Source organism: Vespa velutina, chromosome 8 (assembly GCF_912470025.1).
Source record: "Vespa velutina chromosome 8, iVesVel2.1, whole genome shotgun sequence".
Lineage (NCBI taxonomy): Eukaryota > Metazoa > Arthropoda > Insecta > Hymenoptera > Vespidae > Vespa > Vespa velutina.
In genome coordinates, this window is record NC_062195.1 from 8,700,848 (window position 1) to 8,726,716 (window position 25,869).

General features: G+C 28.7%; 4 protein-coding genes and 1 long non-coding RNA gene across 22 annotated transcripts; 3 read left to right on the plus strand and 2 right to left on the minus strand.

The window, feature by feature from the left end:
- The first annotated feature begins 58 nt into the window (after positions 1–58).
- LOC124950852 (bromodomain adjacent to zinc finger domain protein 1A) lies at positions 59–9,237 on the plus strand. Of its 10 annotated transcripts, none has more exons than XM_047498241.1 (15): positions 59–377; positions 466–645; positions 963–1,101; positions 1,292–1,506; positions 1,571–1,781; positions 1,891–2,120; positions 2,200–2,873; positions 2,937–3,407; positions 3,518–3,993; positions 4,056–4,832; positions 4,917–5,143; positions 5,247–5,386; positions 5,601–5,714; positions 7,684–8,029; positions 8,643–9,237. In XM_047498241.1, exons 2-15 carry the CDS (start codon positions 533–535, stop codon positions 8,824–8,826), a joined length of 4,317 nt encoding a protein of 1,438 aa, XP_047354197.1. In that variant the 5' UTR covers positions 59–377; positions 466–532; the 3' UTR covers positions 8,827–9,237. The 10 variants fall into 10 exon arrangements, with proteins under 10 accessions (XP_047354197.1, XP_047354201.1, XP_047354202.1 ...); XM_047498237.1 differs by having other exon boundaries at positions 60–377; positions 5,211–5,386; XM_047498240.1 differs by having other exon boundaries at positions 60–377; positions 5,211–5,386; positions 8,655–9,237.
- A 30-nt stretch (positions 9,238–9,267) lies between these two features.
- On the minus strand, positions 9,268–10,075 carry LOC124950855. Its single transcript, XM_047498253.1, has 3 exons — positions 9,914–10,075; positions 9,509–9,683; positions 9,268–9,427 (listed from the first exon to the last, which is right to left on the minus strand). The coding sequence occupies exons 2-3, from the start codon at positions 9,675–9,677 to the stop codon at positions 9,357–9,359; spliced, it is 240 nt and encodes a 79-aa protein (XP_047354209.1). The 5' UTR covers positions 9,678–9,683; positions 9,914–10,075; the 3' UTR covers positions 9,268–9,356.
- Positions 10,076–10,870: 795 nt separating this feature from the next.
- LOC124950854 (probable glucosamine 6-phosphate N-acetyltransferase) lies at positions 10,871–12,737 on the plus strand. The gene is made up of 5 exons (XM_047498252.1): positions 10,871–11,549; positions 11,785–11,905; positions 12,012–12,074; positions 12,156–12,283; positions 12,367–12,737. The coding sequence occupies exons 1-5, from the start codon at positions 11,535–11,537 to the stop codon at positions 12,607–12,609; spliced, it is 570 nt and encodes a 189-aa protein (XP_047354208.1). The 5' UTR covers positions 10,871–11,534; the 3' UTR covers positions 12,610–12,737.
- A 60-nt stretch (positions 12,738–12,797) lies between these two features.
- On the minus strand, positions 12,798–17,588 carry LOC124950923 (N-terminal kinase-like protein). 4 transcript variants are annotated; one of them, XM_047498418.1, is made up of 13 exons: positions 17,225–17,587; positions 17,004–17,150; positions 16,718–16,846; positions 16,420–16,631; positions 15,976–16,066; positions 15,424–15,906; positions 15,142–15,363; positions 14,807–15,059; positions 14,555–14,725; positions 14,186–14,460; positions 13,977–14,085; positions 13,748–13,908; positions 12,798–13,036 (listed from the first exon to the last, which is right to left on the minus strand). In XM_047498418.1, exons 1-12 carry the CDS (start codon positions 17,336–17,338, stop codon positions 13,775–13,777), a joined length of 2,340 nt encoding a protein of 779 aa, XP_047354374.1. In that variant the 5' UTR covers positions 17,339–17,587; the 3' UTR covers positions 12,798–13,036; positions 13,748–13,774. The 4 variants fall into 4 exon arrangements, with proteins under 4 accessions (XP_047354374.1, XP_047354372.1, XP_047354375.1 ...); XM_047498416.1 differs by lacking the exon at positions 12,798–13,036 and having other exon boundaries at positions 13,089–13,908; XM_047498419.1 differs by lacking the exons at positions 12,798–13,036; positions 17,225–17,587 and having other exon boundaries at positions 13,089–13,908; positions 16,718–16,842; positions 17,004–17,142.
- Positions 17,589–18,251: 663 nt separating this feature from the next.
- On the plus strand, positions 18,252–24,448 carry LOC124950924. Of its 6 annotated transcripts, none has more exons than XR_007101480.1 (5): positions 18,252–21,720; positions 22,126–22,207; positions 22,307–22,516; positions 23,317–23,424; positions 23,502–24,448. It is a non-coding gene; the product is annotated as an uncharacterized LOC124950924 (long non-coding RNA). The 6 variants fall into 6 exon arrangements; XR_007101483.1 differs by having other exon boundaries at positions 18,252–21,428; positions 21,521–21,720; positions 22,126–22,516; positions 23,502–24,443; XR_007101484.1 differs by having other exon boundaries at positions 18,252–20,471; positions 20,566–21,720; positions 22,126–22,516; positions 23,502–24,437.
- Positions 24,449–25,869: the final 1,421 nt, after the last annotated feature.

Here is a 25,869-nt window from a genome sequence, read left to right on the forward strand (position 1 = left end):
ATGAAATCATCGTTCGAAAAGTCGGTTTTCGTTAGGTTGGTATAATTTGTCCTCACGGTAGTTTCCGGTCTTCACGGTGTATGCCAGGTGTAAATGCATGCATTTTCACAAGCCGCCGTGAAAAAACGCGCTTTGTCAAGAATTGATGAACCTTTATGTGAATTAAAATTGGTATGGTGTATGTAATAATATTTGGAATACATTGTCGATTTATATTATCATAACGGAATAATAGTAAACTACGGTCAACTGTTTTGCATTATTATTCGTGATAGCGTTCACTTATTACGTACGTGCATCATCAGTTAAAAAACACATCGGTCTCTGTATTCATGCCAATTTGTCATCGTTGTACCATCGTATCGTTTAAAAAGAACGTAAGAACAAATAAATCGTCCAATCTTCTTTGTTTTTTGTTTTCTTCTTTAACGCATAAAAATAAAAAGAAAACTTCTTATTTGTAAGATCGATTATCAAGCAACAAAAGCCGCAAACGAGCGGATGTTAAGTGATTTTGACATCAAGCGTTGACATGCCGCTTCTTCGTAAGCAGCCGTTTCAACGTCTTCACGTCTCCTCCGACTTTAAGGATGACGATGAGGTTTTCCACTGTGAAGTTACTAATGAGATCTTCAAAGACTACAAGTAAGTTAATAACATTAAGAAAAATTGTATCAAGAAAAACTTTGTAATTTTATTGTGTTCATTTGGATTTACTCTCTTTATAAAGTTTACTTTAATATTTAGAATTATATTCGTATCTTTTTTAATAGTATAGAATATTGTTTTTATTTATTTATTTACCTTTAAATATATGTAATTTATTTAGCTTTGAAATGATAGCAAAAGTGCTCATTTATTTTTTAGTTTTATCTTTTAGATAAATATTATATAGCTATTACTATTAATAATTCTTTATTTGAAAAGTTATGCGATTCATTTGTTAATATTATATATTGCAGTGAATTTTGTGAGAGAATTATTCTATGCAACTCTCTTATATGGTCATGCAGTATTACAGGAAGAACTAATATGACATATGAAGAAGCATTGCAATGTGAAGAAAATGCTAAAAGAAGTCTAAAGGAGTTTCCGATGGAAGTATGATATATTTATATATAATATTATTCCATATTATGTTATTTGTTTTCCTATTTAATGAGTCATAGTGACAGTGCATTAAACAGAAGTATTTAAACATACTTTAGACTGTGTTATGCATGTAATACTTATTATTTGGACTATACTGTTGCATTACTTCTCTTATATCTTAGGACCTTATTTTTCATAGTTACGGATTCCTATATTATACCTTGCCAGTAAAACAAATAGATCATCTTTTAATGAAATGGTAGAGGATGTTTATCAATTTGCAAGAGATCGATACTTTGTTGGTGAAATGGTTGAAGCAAGTTTTACTGAAGAATCATGGTGTGATTGTCATGTTCTCCAAGTTATTGAACCAACAGAACAACAACTTAAACCTTATACTAAAGATACTAGCAGGTACATATTTTATTTCTACATAAATATTTAAATATTTTCATCGATTTAATTATTATAATCGTAGGTGTCCACAAGAACATCAGTATCATCCACCAGCCAAGTTATTTCGTTATGAAGTAGAACAATTAGATTGTGGAGATTCTGATGTTAGTCAACTTATGATAGTAGAAGCTGGACAAGTAAGAAGACGAAAACAGCATTATAGTAGGGAACGTAATAAAATATTTCTCCGTCAGCTCTGTGAACAAAATGAAAATGGTATATGGATAGTTAAGGTTAGCAGAATGTAACAATTATTATATTTGTAATGTAAATAATTTGTAATTTAAATGTAATAATTATATTCATAATATTTGCTATATTTTAATTTGTTATTTTCCTTAGGAGAGTGTCTTACAAAAATATGGTATCAGTAAAGTACGTTTTGATACAATATTTACTGGTCCTGCACCTGATTTTTCTCAGCGTACCAAAAAAGTAGTAAAACATAAACAAGAATCTATAGAAAAATTCCTTACTTCAGATGTATCCAAACATAGAACCTTTGAAAAACCTGACCCATTAAAAAAAGTGAATGAAACTGGAATAGTTGTGAAAAAATATAGAAAACCAAGGTAAGGTTTTTCTATTATACTTAATAAAAAATTACATGATATTATAAGATTTTCTTAATGCTTTAAAGTTTATCAACAGAACAAATGGGAAATTTAAAGAAGACCTTAAAGCCAAAGCTCTTGAAGAAAAAGCAAAACGTAAAGAGGAAAGAGTATTGAAAAGTGAACGAAAAAAAGAAGAGAAACAAAAATTAGCCGCTCTTGCTGCATATGTAAGACAATGGAATAAACCACGAGAAGATCTCGAATGTGAAGATCTTCGTCCTATTCCAGAATCTGTCCCAATTAATTCTAGTATACCTAATGAAAAGTTTGGTGATTGTGCATTTATCTTAGAATTTCTGGAGTTCTTCAACGAAGAGTTAGAAGTTGTTACATATTTTCCTGGTGGCTTTAACTTTGATTTATTAGAGAGATCAATGTTAACCAAAGAAGCTTCTGGACCATGGAGCGATTTATTACAGTTACTACTGTCAAATATTTTCAAATACCAAGCAGCAGAGGAAGATGAAATTCATGCACATGCGTCTAACATAGTAGTTGATATTAATATATATGAAGGAGTATCATCTATGGAAAAATCAGTAAAATTAGCAACCATAGCTTCTAAATGGTGTCAAACACAACATGGATGCAAGTTATCAGAGCTTACATTAGATCATACAACATTAAGTGAGATTTTAAGACAGCATTTATTAAGTTCTGGTGGTCGAATAAGCGAAGCTGCTTCAAAATGGCGCTATTCTCAACGAGGTATGAATTAGATTTCTTCTTATATCTGTGAAAACATTACAATAAAATATGATTTATTGTTAGGTGGATATACAAATCTTGATGATCCTGCACTTCTCTTAAGAATAAATGAAACATATATTTTAAGATTGTTAGGGCATCGTAATGTTTGTGAATTTAATTTAGATGACAAATTAAAATTAGTAACATGTCTCATAAATCAATTACTTACTTTTGCTTCGATACGTGATTTTATTGAAGAAAGACATGAAAAACTTCATCAAGCAAAGAAAGAATTAAAACTATTTATGATTGCTGAACAAAAAAAAGGAAAGGAAGAAAAAGAAAAATTGAAAGAAAAAGAAGGAAAACTAGACGACGAGGATCAGAAACCGAAGAAAATTACACGTGGTAATTGCGAGGAAGAGAAAAAGAGAGAAGAATATGAATATAAATTAAAAGAATTGCAGGAAGCATCCAGAGACAACAAAATGATGGTATATTTAGGTGCAGATAGAGCTCATAGGAGATATTGGAGATTCTTATCAATACCAGGTTATTTTAAATTAATAGATATATATCTAGTTATAAAGTAATTAATTTCATGTTTCCTTTCTGTAATAATATATTATTAATTGCAAACTATATTGCCTTTTCACATATAGGCTTATTTGTGGAAAATGATGAATGGTGGCCAGGTAATTGTCTTCCTGAAGGAACTCCATATAATCCAGAGTTAAAAGATAGAGAAGCAACGTACGCATATTTAAGAAATAAATTTGAAGATGAATTTAGTGATAAAGAAAACAGTTTTAAAAAAGCTAGAAAATCACCAAAAAAAGTTACATTTTCTGAGAAAAATGGTGTTAAATCTCCTAGAAAAGATTTTAAACATGAGTTAACAGATATTAGACATAATTTAATGGCATGTACAGGAGATAAAGATTGTCCTATACACTGGAAGAGATGTGGATCTAAATGGAGTTTTTATGGGAAAATAGAAGATATAGAAACTTTAATAAATTCTCTAAGTAAAAGAGGAATTAGAGAAGGTGAATTACGTAATAACCTAGAACATGAAATGTCTAGTTTAATATCTGTAATTGAGGAATGCCCCAGACATAAATTGAATCCTGAAGTTGTAAGTATCTTGATTGTAATTATGAAATACAAGATGACATACAAATTTACTGTTTGTATTAGTTTTCAGAACCTGTAAAAGGACAGGCCAATAAGACTGGAAAGAAAAATAAATATGAAAATGCTAACCTAAATTTTCCTACTAACTTGTCAGTTGATAATGTAATGGAAATGACATTAAGAGATTTTATTTTAGACTTTGAGGAAAAAATTAAAGGTGGTTGTTTAGGAAATTTAAAAGTTATTGATCGAGATTCATGGAGGAAAGCAATAAATAATGAGAGTTATGATAAACAGTGTGAAAAATTAGTATATGGTATAAATGAGATTGATGCAGATGTTGCTCCTAATATTGTATTGGATAAAGTAAAAAATGAATCCAAACAAAGTAGACCTGGTACTCCAGATTCAGAAATTAGTAGTATTAATATAAGAAATTATAAAGATCCTGGAAAGTACCTTGGTCCTCCTAATGAAAATGAAATTTATCCAGATCCAAAACAACAAACAAATATTAAACAAATGGCTTGTGCTATTTTACAGCTATCTCATGCTATAGAACAACGGTACTTAAAAAAGCCATTAGGTACAGATGAAAAAGATAAAAAATGGTCTTGTGAAGAAGCTCGAGACAAATGGGAACAATCTCTTATGGCTTCAACGAGCTGGTCTCAATTATTTGTGCACTTAAATACTTTAGAAAATAGTATTGCATGGGGTAGAAGTGCATTTAATGCTCAATGTCGAGTATGTCGAAGACGAAGAGATGCAGAAAATATGCTATTGTGTGATGGATGTAATAAAGGCCATCATCTGTACTGTTTAAAACCAAAATTAAATGTAAGCCTCTCATTCGTATTTTTATCATTTTTTATTATGCAAATATCATTGCATATGTAAAAGCAAATCATATGTACTTTTTAGGCGGTACCTGAAGGGGATTGGTTTTGTTCTACTTGTAAACCACCAGAAATAAAACCAAAAGAAAAAGTTAAGAAACGAAGAAAATTTGAAGATGAAATTGATGAAGATTTAATTTTAACCAAAGAAACTCGACATAATCGTGCCAAACGTATTCCTGGGAGTGAAGATGAAGAAGATCAAGATAAAGATCAAAAAGATGAAATGGAAGAAGGAAGTGATGAAGATATGTAAGTAATATTATTAGAAATTAGAAATTAGACCATAATTATAAATGAAAATTCAATTATTTGGCAGAAACAAATCAATTAATGTATGTTCTTCGTGTAAAAGTGGTGGAAAGCTTATTAGTTGTGATATCTGTTCAAATCATTTTCATTTGGAATGCATTGAACCTCCTTTGTCGAGAATGCCAAGAGGCAGGTGGTCTTGTATAAGTTGCAAAGAAAGAAGAAAACCTATTTCTAAATTTGGTAAGAATTCTTTTAATATTACAGTAAACAATGAATTGTCTAATCTTGTTGAAAGATGGTAAAAATTAAAAAATAAGTTATGCACTAATTGCCATTTTACTATAAGTTTTGGTATATTAGAAGTAATCAAAACCTGATAAGGAAAAATATATGGATGCTTTATCGTTGTAATCTTAAGTGTTTGAAGATTTCTTAGTTTTTACTGTGTTCTTAGTGAGGGGGCGTGAAAGGGAAAGAGACAAGGAGAGGTTGTGCGCAGCAGCAGCACGCTCTCGCATCCATGGCTTTGCCAAGAGCCTCCTCACTACAGAATCTACAGACTGGGATGGTCTGTATTATACCCTTTTCTATAAATGTCTAATTTTTTCTAAAGATGCTCATAAAATATTTTTACAGATAAGTAGTGGCATTTCGTAGCATTTTTTAATATATAATCATTGTTATATATGATACATACACAGAATGCCTCATTTAAAATTGAACACTTAAATATTTCTCTTGGATTGAGTAATATGAAAAAGTAATACAAGATAAATAAAATCACGTTTGAGTGGAAAAAATATAGGAATGTTAATCTTATCTATTTCAATCCAACTGATGTATTTTTTAAATCATAGTGTTTAAATTATTCCACAAAAGTACATTATAGTAAATTAAATAACAAATGAATAAAAAAGAGACTTAGATTTTTCTTTGGGATTGTTTTCAATCATCTTCACTATTTACTTTGAACGATCTATTTACTTTGAACAAAACATGAAAAGATGTGTTATTATCACAGTATTAATATAGAAAAACATAATTTCGGATATGTATTGATTTATTGAACTATTAATGGCACCAGTGATCTTAAAATGGACTATTTCTATATTGTTTCCATTTAAACGTCATTTTTTCGTTTAAGTTCATCTCATGTTTAAAAAGATATACCCTCCGAATATAATATTTTATAAGCCATATTACAATGACAAAAACGTTTTATTAAAAAATAGAAAAAACTGTTTATATTTAATTATTTCCCTTGAATGTATTCTTGTCCTGTTATATTTTTTCATATCACCCAATCCAAAGGAAATATTTAGACGTTCGATTTTAAGTAGGATATCCCGTATATACATATTAAATGGGAACACTTAAATATCTCTGTTATTTATGATTTTATGGAAAATGTCCTTAAGACAATGTTATACTACTTGAAAGGGCACATCTAATGATGGAAAGAATTTTTTTCTCAAGACCATTTTTTTAAGATTTCGAGGTCATCGGTATTATTTTAAATAAAACTCTATGAATTTTTTTGCATGAATTCACTTCTCACAAAACTATTCTAAACAAAAAAAGACAAAGATACAAGAATATTGACATAAATGTTAATGTAAAAAATATCTAATGATTCACGCAATTGTAACAAGTCAAATCTTCTTTTTGATTGAAGTTAGCCAAAAATTTTAGAAGAAAAAGATGAAAGATTCAAGGTGAACTACATATTCACGATCATATATTTTCTCAAATGCATTATATACATGTGCATGTGCAATTGAAAAAAATGCGTGTGTATGAGTATTTGAAAAACAATAATGCATATGCATTTGCAAAAAAAATATCGTGAATATGTAATCCATTTGGAACCATTCAACTTTTTCTTCTAACATTTTTTCCAACTAAATCCAAAAAAATGGCTTGTTACAGTTACGTGTGTCACTAGACATTTTTTCAAAATACCTTATTAACTAATTATTTTTTGACATTGTAGCTTTATATTTATTTATTTAGAATAGCATGAGAAATTATGCAAAAATCATTTAAAATGCAAATAGATACAGTAAAATTCATTTTTAAAAATACCAATAACTTTGAAATCTTGTAAAAAAAATGATCTCTAGAAAAAATAATTTTCATCATTAGATGTACTCTTTCAAATAGTGTAACTTTGTCTTAAGAACTTTTTCCATAAAATCATAAATAATGAAGGTATTCAAGTATTCTGATTTAAATAGCCCATCCTGTATATGCTGAAGTATATGAAATGAATTGCATGTTTCAAAACTGCATTGTTGTAAAACTGCAAATATGTTTTTCTATAATCGTTTTTGTTTTAATTAAAAAAATAGCAGCTTATAATTTTAAAACATTTATATTATATTTTTGATGTAAATAATATTTAACAGTAAACTTTATTCTATTTCATATATATACAATTTGATTAATATATAACAATTATTTTAAGTATTACTATGACCTTAACATAATATAAATAATATTACATTTTAATAAATGAAGATATTTATATTTTCCAGCAGATAGTAATTCAGATGATACAGAGCCAAGGCAAACTCGTAGAGCAACAAAAAGAGCTGCAGAGAATTTCCAAGAAGACAAAACAGTTAAAGGATATATGACGAAGTTACAAGAATTATTATTAGATATTAGACATCATCGAGATTCGTGGCCTTTTCTTTCTCCTGTCACAAAGGATGAGGTTCCAGATTATCATGACATTATATCTAACCCTATGGACTTTGGTACAATCAAATACAAACTTGGAAATGGAGGGTATGAAAACTTACAACAATTTTTTAATGACTGTCACTTGGTCTTTGAAAATTGTCAAGCATATAATCAGGAACATAGTTCGGTTTATAAGTAAGTAAAATTAAAAACGAAATAGAATATTTTATATTAGTTCGGATGCCAGAGATTTTGAGAGTAGGTAGGAACTTCTACAGGTATTAATATATTTGAATTTATTCGATAATATGAATATATATGTTAGTCTTAAATACATTGTAACTTTTTATTAATTAGAAATTTCCTAAATTTCTGAAGATATTTATTTTTATTATTTTCGTAAAATTTTAAGTATTTTTGATTTTCTATGTTAACAAGATTAAATATATAATCCAAAATTATATTCAACATATATGTTAATACAAGCATCTTATTTGTGCATGCCATATTAGATATTACATACTTATATTAACTGTATATAGAAAAAGTTAGGTAAAATGGGCATACATTACTTTGATAGTTTTTAAAATTTAAGTTATGGTTGTGAGATGATAATTTAAGATGACAGTTATATATATATGGTATGTGTTTAATTTGTATTGTATATATTTAATATATATATTGTACATAAATATTAGTAAAATCAGATTGAGAACAACTGTACTAACAAAGAAGGAAGAATCTTTGGCCTCCGAACATATGAATTAGTATATTTAATTAGAGTAAGGCTATGTCCTTTTAAAAATAGTTATGTTTACAGGGCAGGTTCAAGATTATTAAAGTATTTTGAGAAGCGATGCAAGGAAATAGGATTGAATTTTGAAGATGACACAGGACAGTCAATTGCTAAAAAGCCAAAATTAAACAGGAGCGATACCAATGAAAATGGCATTGAAAACGGAGATAATTTAGAAGTTTTAAAGAAGAGATAAAAACAACGCACGTTTTATGTTTTACTCTAAAAGATTGAGTTTGCTTATTTAAAAATGCAACATTTAAGTATTTATAAAATATTCAACTGAATGCTTAGATAATATAATAATGATTACTATTTACGAATTTACACATCTGAACAATAGATCTTGCTAATTCAGAATACATTATATTATGTGGTAAATGTGTGGTTCTTTTTAAAAAATTTTCAAAAATTAGTATAATAGCACTTGGTTTTTTTCCGAAGATCAGCTTGTTTATAAACAATTAAAAACTTTAGGCTGGGCCTACGCAAATATATGGTACAAATTATTATTATTCATTACACTGTACAGCGGTCATTGAAACAGTCCTTTGTAACTGTGTATGTTTTATACAATTAATTTGGTAATAAATATTTTCAAAATCAATCAAGTGTTCACATTTATACAGATAAAAGATTATATGAGTACAGATTACTTTATTTATTCTTTACATTTAATGTTACAACATGCTATGTACTTTTTTGTTTGCTATTGAAGTTTTTTTCTTAATGACCATGTCCTTCAAATTCTTTCTTTCTCTTTTCGTTCCATACTTTAACGTTTCCTTCTGAGTAGGCTGAAATTTTAATATTTTATTCAAATTAAAGTAATTTAATGTAGTATTCAATTATACTTTTGAGAACAAATTGATACATACATAATTTTTGAATTTTTATAAATAATGGTGCAGAGATAACTATAGCAATCATCCAGTATTTCAATAACCAACTATGTTTAAAATAATGCCGATATGGAAACTGTGCTATTTGCGCAGCTGTTGTATATGGATATTTCATTGGACGAGATTTAGATGGTGCATCAGCCATATTTTACTGAAAAAGAAAAATATTTATTATTCTTCTTTATTTTTGAAAATAAATGGAAAATGTACTATATAATAATTATGAATTACACTTTATTGGATTAATTCGTATAAATTAATTATTATGATTACGATTTCTGAAAAAAATGATTCAATATTATCTAATATATATTTTTATTTTGTAATATTTTAATTTAATAAAACATTTAAATAAAAATACAATTTTATATTATATAATACCTTCTTTTCGTACGACCGACCAAAAGTAATATACGAATACGAAACTGAACCATGAAACACAGTTCTTGAAAAGAACTTGTCACAGGAGCTGAACGTCGATGACGTCAGTGACTCAGCCTGTATAGTTTTCAATACTACTAAAATATTGTAATGTTATAATTCTCCGCTAGACGTCGTTTCGCTCTTGTTTCATATCGTTTGCATTCGACATCATTGGGTAATTTCCATTAAATAGTTTTTATGTCGAATTGGGTCGATATTAAAAAGCACTATCTAGATTTTCTTGAATCTAGTTAAATGCATAGAAACGTTACAAAATATTGGATTGAAAGGGGTTCTTATATGTATCTCTGATAATGTAGACATATATCATAGTTTTAATATCCCCCAGAATCCGCTGAACAAAACTATATTATTAGAAAAACAAATTCATTTGTTTTTGATTAAAATGAAAAATTAAATACATTTATCTTAAGCTTTCGCGCAATATTGTCAAACATATACATTTTATTTCGTATGTATGTACCGAATTGCTAAATATTCATAATGAAAATCTTGTAACAATAAAGTTAGCATTATGATTACAGAATATGTACTTATGATATAATAACTTGTAATTAAATGATTAGTCCATACTTTTTTATTATAAAATTAATAATTATATCATGGACTATGAAAATGATAAATAAAAATTTTATAATTTCAAAAAATGAAATCCAAAATTATTATTTTATAACAGTAAAGTATATAATATATTAAAAAATTTTTGATTTAACTAAATTAAAATCTTTGATAGAGAGAGAGAGAGAGAGAGAGAGAGAGAGAGATTTTTCTCCAATCTATCTTCCATTATTCTTCAAATGTACAGAAGAAACGTATAAAATTTGTTATGAGGTTTTATTAATATTATGAATGCGAATGTGTTCAATGCGATATATTTATTTCATGATGCCAATTTTTTTAATCAATTATTACACATTACTAAACAATATAATAGTTGAATCTTAATATATGATAACGCGTTGTCGAAAAATTATTATTTAATAATCGTCTCGTTAAATTTATTACACAGTACATAGCAAAAGTATTACTACATATTACAATGTAATATTATTTTGTAATGATTACATCTGATAAAATTACAATATTCAAGTGAATTGAAAAGTAATTTAAATTTACACTTATCAGCGATACTGTCACAGAAAAGGCTAGTAGAGATAAGGATATGTAAGCATACGTATAGAAAAAACGAATGAGTAAAGTATTCGATTGAATCATTTTTTATTGCCGTTATAATAATGTAATCTAAACGATTTTAAAACAAGAGAAATAATAAACGAATATTCGTGATATAATGCTTGTATTGTTTTAGTAGGTAAAAATACTAGCTCGAACGGAACAGAATATCTCGAGAAAAATGTATTTAAAAATACGATAAAAAATAGAGATAGCCGCGGGCAATTGTGTGAGAGTGCCGTTGCTGGAATGCCACGACAAAGAATTTTTTTGACATTATATTCCGAAGCAAGATTAAAATTATCGACGACTGTTACAAGTTGGTTTTTCTTAACGAATTAAAATAAGTTACAACACGTTTGTTTCTTCACAATTGCGAGTAAAAATGAATTTACAACAGGTTATATTTGGTTTTTTCATTTTTTAAATATATCATTTATTTACTTATTTTATCATTTATTTAGTTATCATTTATTATTTACATTTTTTTTTAAATAGTTACTAATAGTTACTTTTCTATTCATTAATGAGTAAAATAGAAGATTTTTTTTGTAATCCTTATGATAATATAAATAATTCAATTTTCGATCATTTAATAACAATCTGTTTTACTAATATGTATAAATATGGTTTAGGATGTCTATCGTGCAGAAGGAGGAATTGAACTGTTCAATAAAAATATATTGGAACGATTAACATTACCACATGTTGAAGGTTTGCTGTTACGACCTCTTAGATCTACTGATTATGATAAAGGTATGTTAATTTTATATATATAGATTTTTAATATTGTAGGTATAATAATAAAAAAGATATAAATATATACATGAAATGTTTTACTCATTTCATATTAAATTTACAGGATTTTTAGAACTTTTGGCACAATTAACAGAAGTAGGAAAAGTAAATAAAGAACAGTTTCTAAGTAAGTGATATCAGTAAAATAATGGTTTACAAAAGAACATTTTGTATGATAAATCATTTATTTTAAATGAATTTTTTGTAGACAAGTTCCAAAGTATGAAAAATACAGGAATTTATTACATCATTGTTATAGAAGATACACATAGTACTAAGGTAATTGGAAGTGCCACTTTGATATCAGAACAAAAGTTTATTCATAACTGTGCATTGGTATGTATCACATTTTTGATTGGTTATTATATTATGCATATATGTACAATCATAAGTTTGTATGTACATAAAATGTCTTGTAGCGTGGACGTTTGGAAGATGTGGTCGTGAATAATAATTATAGAGGTAAACATTTGGGTAAATTACTTATTAATGTTATTTTGCAACTGGCCCGCTATTTACATTGTTATAAAATATCTTTGGATTGCCGAGATAATCTCATACCATTCTATGAAAGTTTAGGTTTTAAAAGAGAACCTAATAATGCGAACAGTCTTAATATAAGATTCTCAAATGAAAGTACTACTGAACAATCTCATTTGTGAATAAAGTACTTAATTATTATCGTTTTTTTTAAATGTTAATATTTTAACTTTTTGTTAATTATCGTATTTATCACATAAATATTAAACTGTTATAAATGAAAGTCCACAAATCATATAAATTATAACTGTAATTCTATTATTATATTATATTTATGGAATTAAATTTTTATGTAATAGAAAGTTATATGATATTATAAAATATTAATAAATATAGCATACACATAACAATTAGATATATTTATACGCATAAATACTCAATCGAAAAAATAATTTAATTATTAGACTTTATATCTTCATAAATTTTATGTGACATTTTATCCTCAAAAAGAGGATATTGGATATGTATCTATTATATATTAAGCAAAGTATATATATGATGTCACGAAGCTTCGGGGAATCGCTTTGGTGATGGATTCTGCACATGAACCTAATAAAAAAAGGTTCATATAAAGATATGTCCTATTTGACTTTATTTTCGATTTATAGCAAATTTTATATTGAAATGATTCTGTCGAAAGATGGAAGTAGTTGAATTACTGATTCCATCTATCTATTTACAAACACAATTCGATATCCAACGTTGAATCAATGAATTATTATTTGTGGGATTATTTGAAATTCGTCATGTACAGATCGCCCGTTGACAGTGCCGAAATACTTCATGAGAGATTTGAATGAGACTTTCGAAAATTTAAACAATACCTGGATATCTGAAGAAATGGAGAGTTTAAGACGATCAATTTTTAAATGTCTCCAATTTTGTATTAAAATGCAAGGAAGTCATTTTGAACATCTTTTGTGAAGATAAATAGATATAGTATATTAAAGAAACTCAACATAACTGGAAAAAAAGGTCAAGTAAGGTATACATTTACATTTTTTTATCGTTTTCATGTGTAGAATTCATTGATTTCGAAAGTATTGAATACCCTGTATTTTGAAAATAATTATAGGTATAAATAGAGATTATTAGATACGTAAGTGCAGTAAGTGTACGCACATACAAATACATACACACGTTATAGATGTAATTTAAAAAACAATATAAATTAACCTTTTTAATCTTCTTTTACTTTAAATAAAACTTTTTATATAGAAAGTATTATTAATTTAAGTTATTTAAGGTATAATTAAGTACCATTTTCTGGGGGATTTGATATTTTAATTAAAGTTTTTTATTAATTGTATTAGTTCTTAATTTTATAGCTCTCTTTGCTTCCATTTGTCTTTGTCTAGCTAATTTCCGTTCATCTCTTTTTCTTTTAGCCTCTTCAAATTTATTGTTTCCACTAGGTATACCTGTAAATTTTAATATAATTATATTGGAATAGAATATTCTACAAAAAGAAAAAAGTATTGAAATTTACCTATCTCTTCTATAGGCTGTATATCTTCAAGTGGTTGAAATTCAGAATCTTCCCAACCTACTTCAACTCCTTCATTTTTATCCTCTATTCCCTGTACTGCTTCTTCTTCCTAAAAATAACACCATTCATATATAAAATCATTAATATTAATTAATGATATGTACTATTTATATTGTCTTAATCATTTATAAATATAATGTTATACGAACTGGTTCTTCTTCAAGACTTGTCCATTGATCATGGGCTTTGGGAGAATGAGAAGATATTGAAATATTAGTAGCTGAATTAGATGGAACAGATGTTGAAGGCTGTTGCTCCATGTCACCCCAATTATCAGCATCCCAACAGTCCCAATCACAGTCAGAATTTGTATTTGTAGTGTTAGGAATATCATGTTCATGATCATGATCAAGAGATGTCATACTTGTTGTACTACTTGTTGTAGCAGTTGTACTTGCACTACTTTGTGAACTGCTGGCTTGTTCTGCAATTTAATAGAATTCAGAATATTAGATATATAATTATATTGGATTTATAATATTCCTATATCATAGGAATATATTGAATTAAAAACAGACCTAGAGAAGCAGGTTTATTTAATAAAATTCTAGATGTATTATGAGAGTTTGATGATTTTGGTGTATCCGATTGACTACGGTAAAATTTTGCAGTAACTGCAGCTACAGCCCATCCAGCCCATGTTGCTGCAGCATTACTCAAACTAGGTGTAGCAGTATTTACATCAGCCTCTACAGTAATGGAAAAATGTTACATTACATAATAAAATTCTATATTAAAAAAATGTTATTCTATTAAAAATGTATATTTACCCATTGATTCGCGAAGTCCTGGATCTTCTGAAACTCTTTCAAGCTTAGATAAGAATCCACGTATAGTTCGAAATGCATTATCCCTCACTTCTTTATCAACATCTGTAGTAAGTGGACATAAAGCAGGTAAAATCCGATTTGCTACTTCTTGCAATAGGAAGTATTGTTGTGTTGCTGCTAAAGCTAGAATACTTGCAGTCCTAGCAGGTGGAAATGAATCACGTGTACCTCTTATAAATGCCCCTATTAAGACCTATACATATATTTAAATGTAATGTAATAATTTAGACATTACATTGATTACACGCTTTTTGTATTTGATATAAACATTTTACCTTCTGTCTTATCTGTGGATGGAGATGTTGAGCAATTTTTCCAAGACAAACAGTTGTATTTGTACGAATACCACCCATTTCATCCTTTGATTGAAGTTTTGCAAAATACCTTAATGTTTCAACATTAAGATTGTTATAATCTAATTTAGGAGCTAAATGCACAACCGATTTTATAGTTTGTTCTCTAATTGCTGGATTCATATCTAAAAAGCCTCGTGCTACCTATCACAAAAAAGTATATCTAATTTTATGACAGATAAGACAAGTATGATAAGTGTATACCTGCGGGAAAATTGCTTCATTTACAGTTGCTGGTTGGAGATGATCTATATATCTATCTAATTGCTGTAGTAATCGTAGTCTAGTTGCTCGAACATTGGATGCGAATAATTTCACAACACAAGGTACTACACGACGTTGATATTCAGAATCAGGTAACTGACTACCTAATTGCAATAAAGGAGGCAATACTGCACTCCCAGCATCTCCGAATTCAAAAGCAGCTAGTAATTGTGGTAAAATCTTATATCTTCCAACACCTTTCGGAAATGAATTTAATTGACCAGCAAGTTGTGAAAAAAAACGTCCCTTTTCTCCTCTCTCTTTCATCTGAATTTCTTCTAAAAATAAAAGTGCATCAACAAGATTGTTTTTGAAAAATCCTCCATTGCTACGACAGCGTGCTATCACATCTGCAGGATTTGGTCTTCCTTCTGCATTGTTGCCTGTTAGTTCCTGATATACAGCTGCTAACTGTTTCGGTATCTTATAAAACAAAAAATATATATTTTTGAATTTTGCTTAATATATTACAGTAAATAAAAACATACATACTTTACTAATATTTTTAAGTTGAGTAAGGGTATTAAGTGGACCATTAAATGTTTCCCAGATCAGGCAGCCAAGTCCCCACATGTCAATTGAGCTATTTTTTATTCATTCATGAGTTTCACAGTGTTAACATTAAACCTAAATGTTTAGATATAGAAAGTACTGACATTGTAAAATATATGAATTTAAATACTCGTTATATGCAAATTGATAGAAAGAAATAAATATCAAAGATTTTCCGATTATAGAAAAACATGAAGTAACGTAATTTATTAAATTTTACCATTAAAAAAATAAAATAACCTTAAAATTTTGAAAGATAGATATATGTGATTAATATTTTCAAGTTGTATTAATATTTTAAGATTACAAATATATAATTATTTATTACTTGCATTAAAATCTAAATATTTATTCTATTTTTTAATATTCCACAATAATTTTTACCATTTAGTAGCTGGCTTTGCATTTTCTTTAATTTCTGGTGGTTGATATACTTCAAAATTTGAAGGCAATTTTGTATATAATGTATCCACAGCAGTCATATATTCAACTCCTCCAAGTTTCCATTCACCACTTTCCTCATTTACAAATACAGCCCACAAATTGACATTGTTGTGTCGTAAATTACCATCGTTATTTAAGAAATTCAATGCCCTCTATCGACAAAACAAATTGATATAAATTTGAAGATATGAATTAAAATGTTACAAATGACATAGAAAAAACAAAACTTTATACACACTGTGACTTGAAATATTCCCCAAGAAAAGTACAAATCTATTTTGATAACATCTTCAGAATCTAATTTGCGTGAAAGACGATTCTGTAATGGTTCTACTCTTTCAGTCACTAAATAAACCATTTTATCTGTCTAAAGCAAGATTATTACTTGAATTAGTATATATACAGAGAGGAAGGATTTAAGTATTCTTATGGTAGCAATGTTTCCATATTCCTACTATATAAATACTTAAATTTCCCACAATAGATAGAAACAAATTTGTACAAATATCTCAGCATGTTAATACCTCAAGACTATCAAAATATGCAAGTATACTTGGATGTCTGAGTGTTTTAAGTCTTTTGACTGCTGTGCGTGCAATATCCAAGAAATGTTCTCCACCATTTTTGACTTCAAATACGAACACGGATACATCTTCTCCCACAGTAGAACCCTTACAATGAATTAAGAACTTCTTTATCCAATGATTTTAATATAATCATAATAGGTTACACCTTTTTTTATTACCTTTCTTTTAGCTTTATGTAACGTCCAAATACTTTTATTTTCTAAACCTGGAACAGGTTCTCCAATCTCATATGGAAAATCCTTTGTAGGGTCTCTCGCAAAAAAAGACCACATTTTAATATTTATTGTCTCATTTCAATATAAATCAAAATCATTCTTTGATACTTTACAAAGGAGTTAAAATTACATATAAAAGGATTTAGTTTAAGATCCAATTAAACTCAATGACAGATTTTTGACGTCTCTTTTATCCGCTTGAATTAATAAATGAATTGATGAAATATATCGATATTTATAATACGATTCTTTAGATGGATTGGTCATCCCCAGGGTTGGGTCACTGATTACTATTATAGTGACGCTAGAAATACGCGCATAACAACAAAGGTTGGCAATGTGGATGCAGTCTTTTCATGTGATACGGTCGCCAATCAATTTTGTTCAGCCAATCCTGTTTCAGTAACTTTGATGCATGTGGACTCTGATACATGGAAAACGCTTAAGACTTTGGTCCTTTTCTTGAATTGTTATTTGTGCCTATTTTATATACTTCATTTTATTAAATTTGTATTAATATCCAATATATTCATTGTTCTGTTAAGCGGAAGTTCGAGTGTTATCTTTCTCAATTAGAAGTAAAATCGACTCTGTGTATTGATTTCGATATGATATGAATGACGAATTGACAAATGAGAAAGAGGATGTCAGTCGAACGCTTGTCGACACGCAAATAAACTCTCAAGAAGCTGATATTCTAACATTATCTCGATCATATCTCTATATAATAAAATAGCAAACGCATCTCAAGAAATTCGTGAAAATGCAATCAATGTAATTAGAGCAGTTAACTCAACCCTATTGGTGCGAAATGCGTGCGTAATAGTTTGCCGTCATGCTCCATTTGCATTGATCGCTGATGTGGCGAACATAGTAACTAATTTACCAGAACTGGAGAAGTATTAGATTGGAAACTATGAAACGGGCGTTTTTGTTTAGTTATTTAATTTCATTCAACGCCCGTTTCATAGTTTCCAACCTAAACAACAGCAGCGTTGCTTTTTAGATACTAGAAAACTATAAATCCCTATTTCTTACACTTCTATCTAAATTCGGCATAGAGCGTTAAAACATTCTAGAAAGTTACTTCAGTTTATTTTAATCCTTTGCACTCTGAACCATTCTCGACGTTGGCTACCAGCTACTCAGCGCTACTTTGTGGCAGAAACGTGCATTTACAGACTCTCGTATTATTTAGTATGGTTTTGGAACTCTAACATATTATAATGATATTGGAGTTATATGAATTGGTTGAAATCGAGAAATGTATATCTGCAAAAAAATCAATATTTTATTTGTTATAATTTTGTACAGTGTGATAAACTTTAAAACACTCCCCAAAATGCATTGCAGGCTAATTAATCACGTTTGACAATAATAAGTTGTTTGACGCCTGCCACAGATGTTTTCTTGTCAGAACAAACAATGCAATCCCGTTTTTTTGTCCCACATCAGGAATATGTAGTTTATTCTCTAATCTATTGTCCGCAGAAGATGTGGATGGACGTTCTGCCAATGTTCTAATAAAAAATATGGATAAATATATGGGTTGAAAATTTCTAATTGTTATTACTAACTCACAAGATGATATTTACCAAAAAAACTTTTACCAAACAATTTATTTACCAAGAGAAGAATTACTTTTTCGATTTTCTCACTCGTTAGATCTATCTATCTAAGGCGACGCTTCAAACCAGACTGAGTTCAGCTTTAGAAATCTTTTAAATACAGTGCGTGCTATATTTGCATACCGACCTTTCTTCTATAAACTTGCCTTATCACTTTTTTTAAGTGGCGCCTTTGAAGTGTTCGGACCGTAGTGAGCACGCTTATCGCGTTCTCGTATGACACAAAACTTGCTGACATTTCTTTGTATATATCTTAGTAATTTTATTATATTTTGATTTGATTTCTTGTGCCATTTCAAGAGAAAATTTCAGGGAAGCATGCATGTCTCAAAAAATTGTGCTGAAATAACTCAATTACCCGTAATCACTAATCAAATTTAATGTCCCATGAGAGGGGACATCCGAGTGATATGCTAGAATTACGATATCCCATGAGAGGGGACAGCGAAGTGCAAAGGGTTAATACGTTCTGTGTTAGTCTGATTTTTGGATACTTTCTGTTTAGGTCGTCAGGGGTGTATATGCCCCACGTTATACGATTAGTTTTATTTTTAACATATGTCTTACAATCTGTACAATAATACAGACTATAATTATCAAGAAAAGGGTGTAATTTAATTTTCAAAGAATTATTTTAATAAACACGTGGTTGAACATTACTTTACCATACGAATTGTATCAATGAATGGAAAGTTCAGGGTAGGGCGCATACGTCCCACACGGCACAGAACGGGTTAATAAAATTAAGTTTCCTGTTACCAGCAGTTGTTAATTTTTTCTACGCGCAGGCACTATATTAAACGACATGATAGGAAAAAATCGTAGTTTCCAAAGAATTACAAATCGACATCGGAAAAGAAGCCACAGTGGGGTGATTATTGATGAAATTTGAAATATTGAATCGTTTCGAATCTGAATAAAGAAAACTTCAAACTCTATGCGACGGTTCTTCTGTCGCCATAGGTTTTTTATGGATTGGAAAATACTGCAGATCAGGAATCGGTTGAAGAGTTTATTTTCTTCCTTTCCACATAATTCATACAGAGAGAATAGTTCTTTTTGACGTCTTTTCGTAAAAATCGATCAGTTTATATATATTACTTTGAATCGAAGATCGTTCGATCAGGAAGAAACGAACATGGAAAAGAGAGAATGAAAAAGAGAAGTCGAAAAAAAGAAAGAGAGTCAAGGTGATGGAAAATATATACAAGCCAAAAAAGAAGATAAGATTTTGTTCTATACGGCCTTTGTGGAAAAAATAAAAAGAAGGAGATAGGAATTGGATGAGCAGACATAACAGCCTCTTCCTTGAAATGAAATATTGTGAATTTGTAGAGATTAAAGGATGTTTCATCAAACTTTGATAGAGGAGATTGTCTCATCCGTGGTTTATTGATTTTATGGATATAACAATTTGTTTTGGTAATTAAAATTTGGATCAATAAGTGGTAGGATTGGTGCAGGTTTGGAAATCTTGTTACAAGTATTTTAAAATTACAAGAGGACTAGATTTGGGAAGTTGCACAGTTTGATAGGATATATATGTTAAATGTAACATATGTGTAAGTTTGATTTAGGGTTTATGTGTTCTTTAATTTATTAATTCCTTCAGCTAATTTGTCAGCTGTTACTCAGGATACTTCAAATTTGTTGTAGATTCTCAAACTATTATAGATAAACTTGAGAAGAGAAGATAGACTAAACATCATCAATGGTACCTATACATTTAAGATTTAGTGCGAATATGTTTCTTCTTTTTAGGTTTGTGAGAAACAGCCTACGGTTGTAGTATATAGTTGGAGTGTATGGTAGCAGTGTATGTGGATTTTGATCTACCTGTAGCATAATATAACTAATTATTACTGCTCTCTAATTTAATAAATGCAGTTGCATTTAAAATTCCAATGTTTTCAAAAGAGCAAGTTAGTTTTTCCACTTATCTGATAGGTTAGAGCTAGCTTTTCAAACAGGGATTGTGTAAAATGACAAAAAATACTGAAACGTTCCTTTTTCATATGCATCTGTTCTGCAGTGTTATGTTATGTTTTAACATAGGATTCAACCACTAAAATTCTTATGGTTTTTTCTAAATTTACAAGTACATGCGTATAGAATATAACTTACCATTAAATTCTACGGATGTATATTGTACATACAAGATGGCTATTATGTATAAATAAGAGATCTCAAATATATAAGTGATATAAAGCACTGATACATATCCTTTTTGGGATCTTGAAATATATATTATATTTTTGCATCAAAAGAGTTAAAGGATGTTATAGATAGGAGAAAAACAGTAGCAAATTAATGTAAAGATAATATAAAAATGTAAAAATAATGTAAAAGTAAAGATAATGTAAAAATAAATCAGTGGAAGATAAAAGATGCAAGAGCAAAACATTACATAATGAGAACAATATACAAAACAATAAGGCCAGAAGTTCTAATTCGTGAGACATAAACAGAAATGTATACAAAATTAAAAATCATGTATAAGAAATCAAATTCAAGAAAAAGTACTGTTATTTTAAGAACAATACAACTCTAAATATAACAAGAGCAAAAACATTAAGGGGGGCTTTAATTTTTTGATAAACTTTTTCTTTAGGCATAATTGATCTGTGACCGGCGGTATAGAGATTCAAAAATAAATGTTGTGATCTATCTACTTATCTACTTATCTATTATCTATCTACTATTTACCATTTGCCATCTACAATCTATGATCTACTATTTACCATCTATGATCTACCATCTACGACTTACGATCAACGATCTACCATCTACTACCTAGCACTTTTGAAAGTAGTAAGTAAAAAAAATTTATACACATAAGAATTATTATAAATTACTGAAGTTTGAAAATTTAATAAATATTTCCTATTTAAATAAAGTAGTCCAACTTAATGTGTATCTGTAAAAATCTTGTGGTCATCTATACATGTAATAACTATTACTATTAATAAATAAAAATAGAAATATGGTTAAATATTTCATAATAAAACTATCAGTTATTCTTGAAGAAGTATACTCCGAAAAAATGACTCGTAGATAGTTGCCCTTTTGAGGCATAGTGCCTTATGTCATGCAGATAGTCTCTTGATTCGGATCTTTTGTTCTTGGCATGATTGATTTTTATTTTAGCGATACAAATAATCGATTTCATCATTGCTTCGCATGCAATTACAATCACATTCCGAAACCTATTTGCAGGTTGGGTACTTGCTAATTTATAATACTGACAAATTCTTCAACGGGTTGCATCATTGGAACGTGAACAACATTTATTGGCCGAGTATAAACTTTAATTAATTTCTAATTTAAAATTCAATTTTATTATGAATATATTATATTACAAAAATAGAAAAGAAAATATTACGATTATATGAATTAGTTGTAAACGATTATTGGCTGCCGAGGCACAGCTTGGAAGATTGGCGGCTGGTCTGAATACCATGAAAAGTCGTACTGCACAGCATCAAGAAGAATTGCCTGTATATTCGCGCGGTACCGCGGCTTTGCAATTGAAAATGGGAAAGACCGGGGCTAGTTTGACTATGCCTAGAGCACTTTTGTCGAAACTTGACAAGAAAAATCGTGATCGGTAGGCATAGTACGAGGAATTAACCAAACATAAAACAAGATTAAACATAGATGCTGTCAACGCCGCGTTTTTTTTTATTTGTCAAGTAAATCAATTCTTCGATCTAACGTCTTACATATTTTTTATATATATACATATAAGTATATATATATATATATATATATATATATATATATATATATATATTTATATATATATATATATCCAAAATGATTTATATTTATTTATATATAAATAGTAAATATTCCATCATTTAATTCATTTTTATTAATGGAATGAATATTAATGTGTTATATAAAAATGAACATAAGTATGTACGTATATATGTAGATATGTATGTGTAAGACATATTATATTATATATTCATGCCTTTTTTTTTCTTTAAATGATTCATTTTATATTTCGTCAAATTGTTATTTAAAACGATTTATATTTGTACTTAAAGAGTAAAATAGTAAATTTATTATTATTACTTTTTTTATTTAATCGAAGTAACTATTCCCGTATTATTCTATTTATAAAAATTTGAAAAACACACGCGCACACAACTATACACACATAGACGTGTAAAAATTAAAATATGATTGAATATTACAATTTTTCAAATGGATTATTAAGTATGTATTAAAAAATATTTTTAAATGAAAAACTGATCTCTCATGCATTAACTCTTTATTACTGTTAACGCTTAAATGCGCTTAGAAAGTTTGTGATATCATAGGCGCCTTGTGAAACTCAAAAGTTTGTGATATCATAAGCGCCTAAAGGCGCTTAAAAATATTACTCTTATTGTATTGTAGGTGTATATAGCTGCTGAAACTAGTTTGGTCCACTGACATGAGAGACGCTTATAAGCGCCCAGAAAATTTCATCGATAATAATTCCGGCAGATCTTATTTCAGTAAAACGTAAGTGATTCCTAATTCAGCAATTACATATTTCATTAGTCATATATTATTTAAATATGTTTATTTATATTTTGCAGTTATTTTTTTGTTTTATCCTTAAAATGACAAGTGGGGTTAAGAAAAAGGCTAGAAAAAATGCATGCAAATATGATATAACAAATGATTCTGATTCTGAGGAAACAAATGATTTTAAAATGTCTGTTCCTTTTTACAAGTGTAAAATTAAAAAATGTCATTTTTTAATCTCTTCATCAGAATCAGAAGAGAATAGCATAAAAACTACACTATAGTAAAAAATATGTAAAAATAAATTTTCATGAACACAGAGAAATTTCTAACTTATACTTCATGTATAAGTATACTAACTTATACGAACATTTGATGATGAGAATAATGAAATTGTAGCAAATGTAAATGGTAATTATCTATTCTCGATTTTTTTCAAATTTTCTTTTCGGAAGGACTCAGAGAATTATTTTGGGGCAAATGATAATATTTGAAGATATATCATCAAAATTGATAGGAAAGTCCGGACAGATAATAATAACATTTCTTAAGCTATACCTTGGAAAAGGTCATACATTCATGACCGATAATTGGTACAACAGTCCCAGTTTATTCCTCGAGTTACATAAAAATTTAACCAACGTATATGAAACGATAAGAAAAAAAAAGTTGGGTATACCGAAATTAAATAAAAAGATAAAAAAGAATGTATTTCGTTCAACAAAAAAAACATTAGCGTTGAAATGGATAAACAAAAGCGAAATGTGGATGATTTTCATTTATCATGAACCACCCAATATGATTGATACAAACAAGATACATTACCTAACAAAATAAAAAATAATCAAACCATGATATGTATAATTGATTATAATAACACAACGGGAGCGATTGACAAAGTTGATCAGATTTTATATAATCTGTATTCTATTAAAAAAAGTTTAAAATGATACAAGAAATTCTGTTTTTATTTATTTGATTTTGCTGTATAATACATTTTTATAATACATTTTTATAATACATTTTTGCTGTATAATACATTTTTGCTGCAAAATATATTTTTGTGTATAATACATTTGTTTTATATAACTATGTAACTGGATGAAAGAAACGTATCTTTCAGTAAATTAAAATGAACAAGTTTTACAAAAATATACAATAGTAATGAAATAATGTTAAAAACCTCGATTCCCTTTAAGATGGTAGATTGATCTTAAGTAATGCAGTGTTCTGAATCGATTGGTAACATTCTCCAAACTGTGGTACAAGTAATTTCGAAGGTTTTACGATTTGTACTTATCGATAGCGAAATTTGTATATTTCCCTTACATTATACGACAATTTTCCCGTTAATTCTCGTATTTAATCATTGCTAAAACATTATATTTTTGTTATATTCTTTATTCTGCGTCAATAGAATACGATATCTAAGAAATTGCAAGAGTTAACACCTTTTCGTATTTCGAGGATATGCGTGTATGCACGAAAAATCGCATAACTTACAGAAATTATATTAAAATACACGATTCCGTTTAAAATAGTAGTTTGATCTTAAGTAATACAGTTTGCTGAATTGATTAATTACATTCTCCGAACTGTGGTCCAAGTACTTCCAAGATTTCACGTTTTTTATTATAGTACTATTATTATTATTATCGTTATTACCGTTATTATCGTTTTTATCGTTATTATTTTTACAATTATTATTATTATCGTTATTACCGTTATTATCGTTTTTATCGTTATTATTTTTACAATTATTATTATTATTATTATCATTATTTTCATTATTATTATTATTATTGTTATTTTCATTATTATTATTATTATTAATATTATTATTATTATTATTATTATTATTATTATTATTATTATTATTAATGTTATTATTATTATTATTATTATTATTATTATTATTATTGTTATTGTTATCGTTATTATCATTACTATTATTATTATTATCACTTTGCATTTGAAGCCATTTTCGGCCGGACGTATCATAATTAAAATATTATCCCCAAGGGGAGGATTGGAGCTTTCCTTTCCTTTCGACGAGTAGCGCCGTCGGGGTCCGAGCTACGAGGAATACAACCTCCATAAAAAAACCAGGGCTTATCTGGCCTGGATGTCAGTACCCTTTAAGGGTCCCAAGCCAGGATTATTCCCATTACTCCCAGGCACGAGGACTATTGGGTACGTTGACGCTGCCCGAAAGGGATGTGCTAGATGATACGTAAAGGGCAGTTTTCGTGGAAACTCCCGGCGTTAACGCGTCGCACTCACGGGAGGATCAGGATGTCGATGAAGGAAGTAGGTGAACGGCAAGGGCGGGTGCATCATTCCCTCTCTTATAGCCAAAAGCTCTCGCAACAATGGGAATAGTTGCGAGGGTGATCACCCCCCTACTTCCTGAGGCACCGGAGACGGCCTAGCACTCTA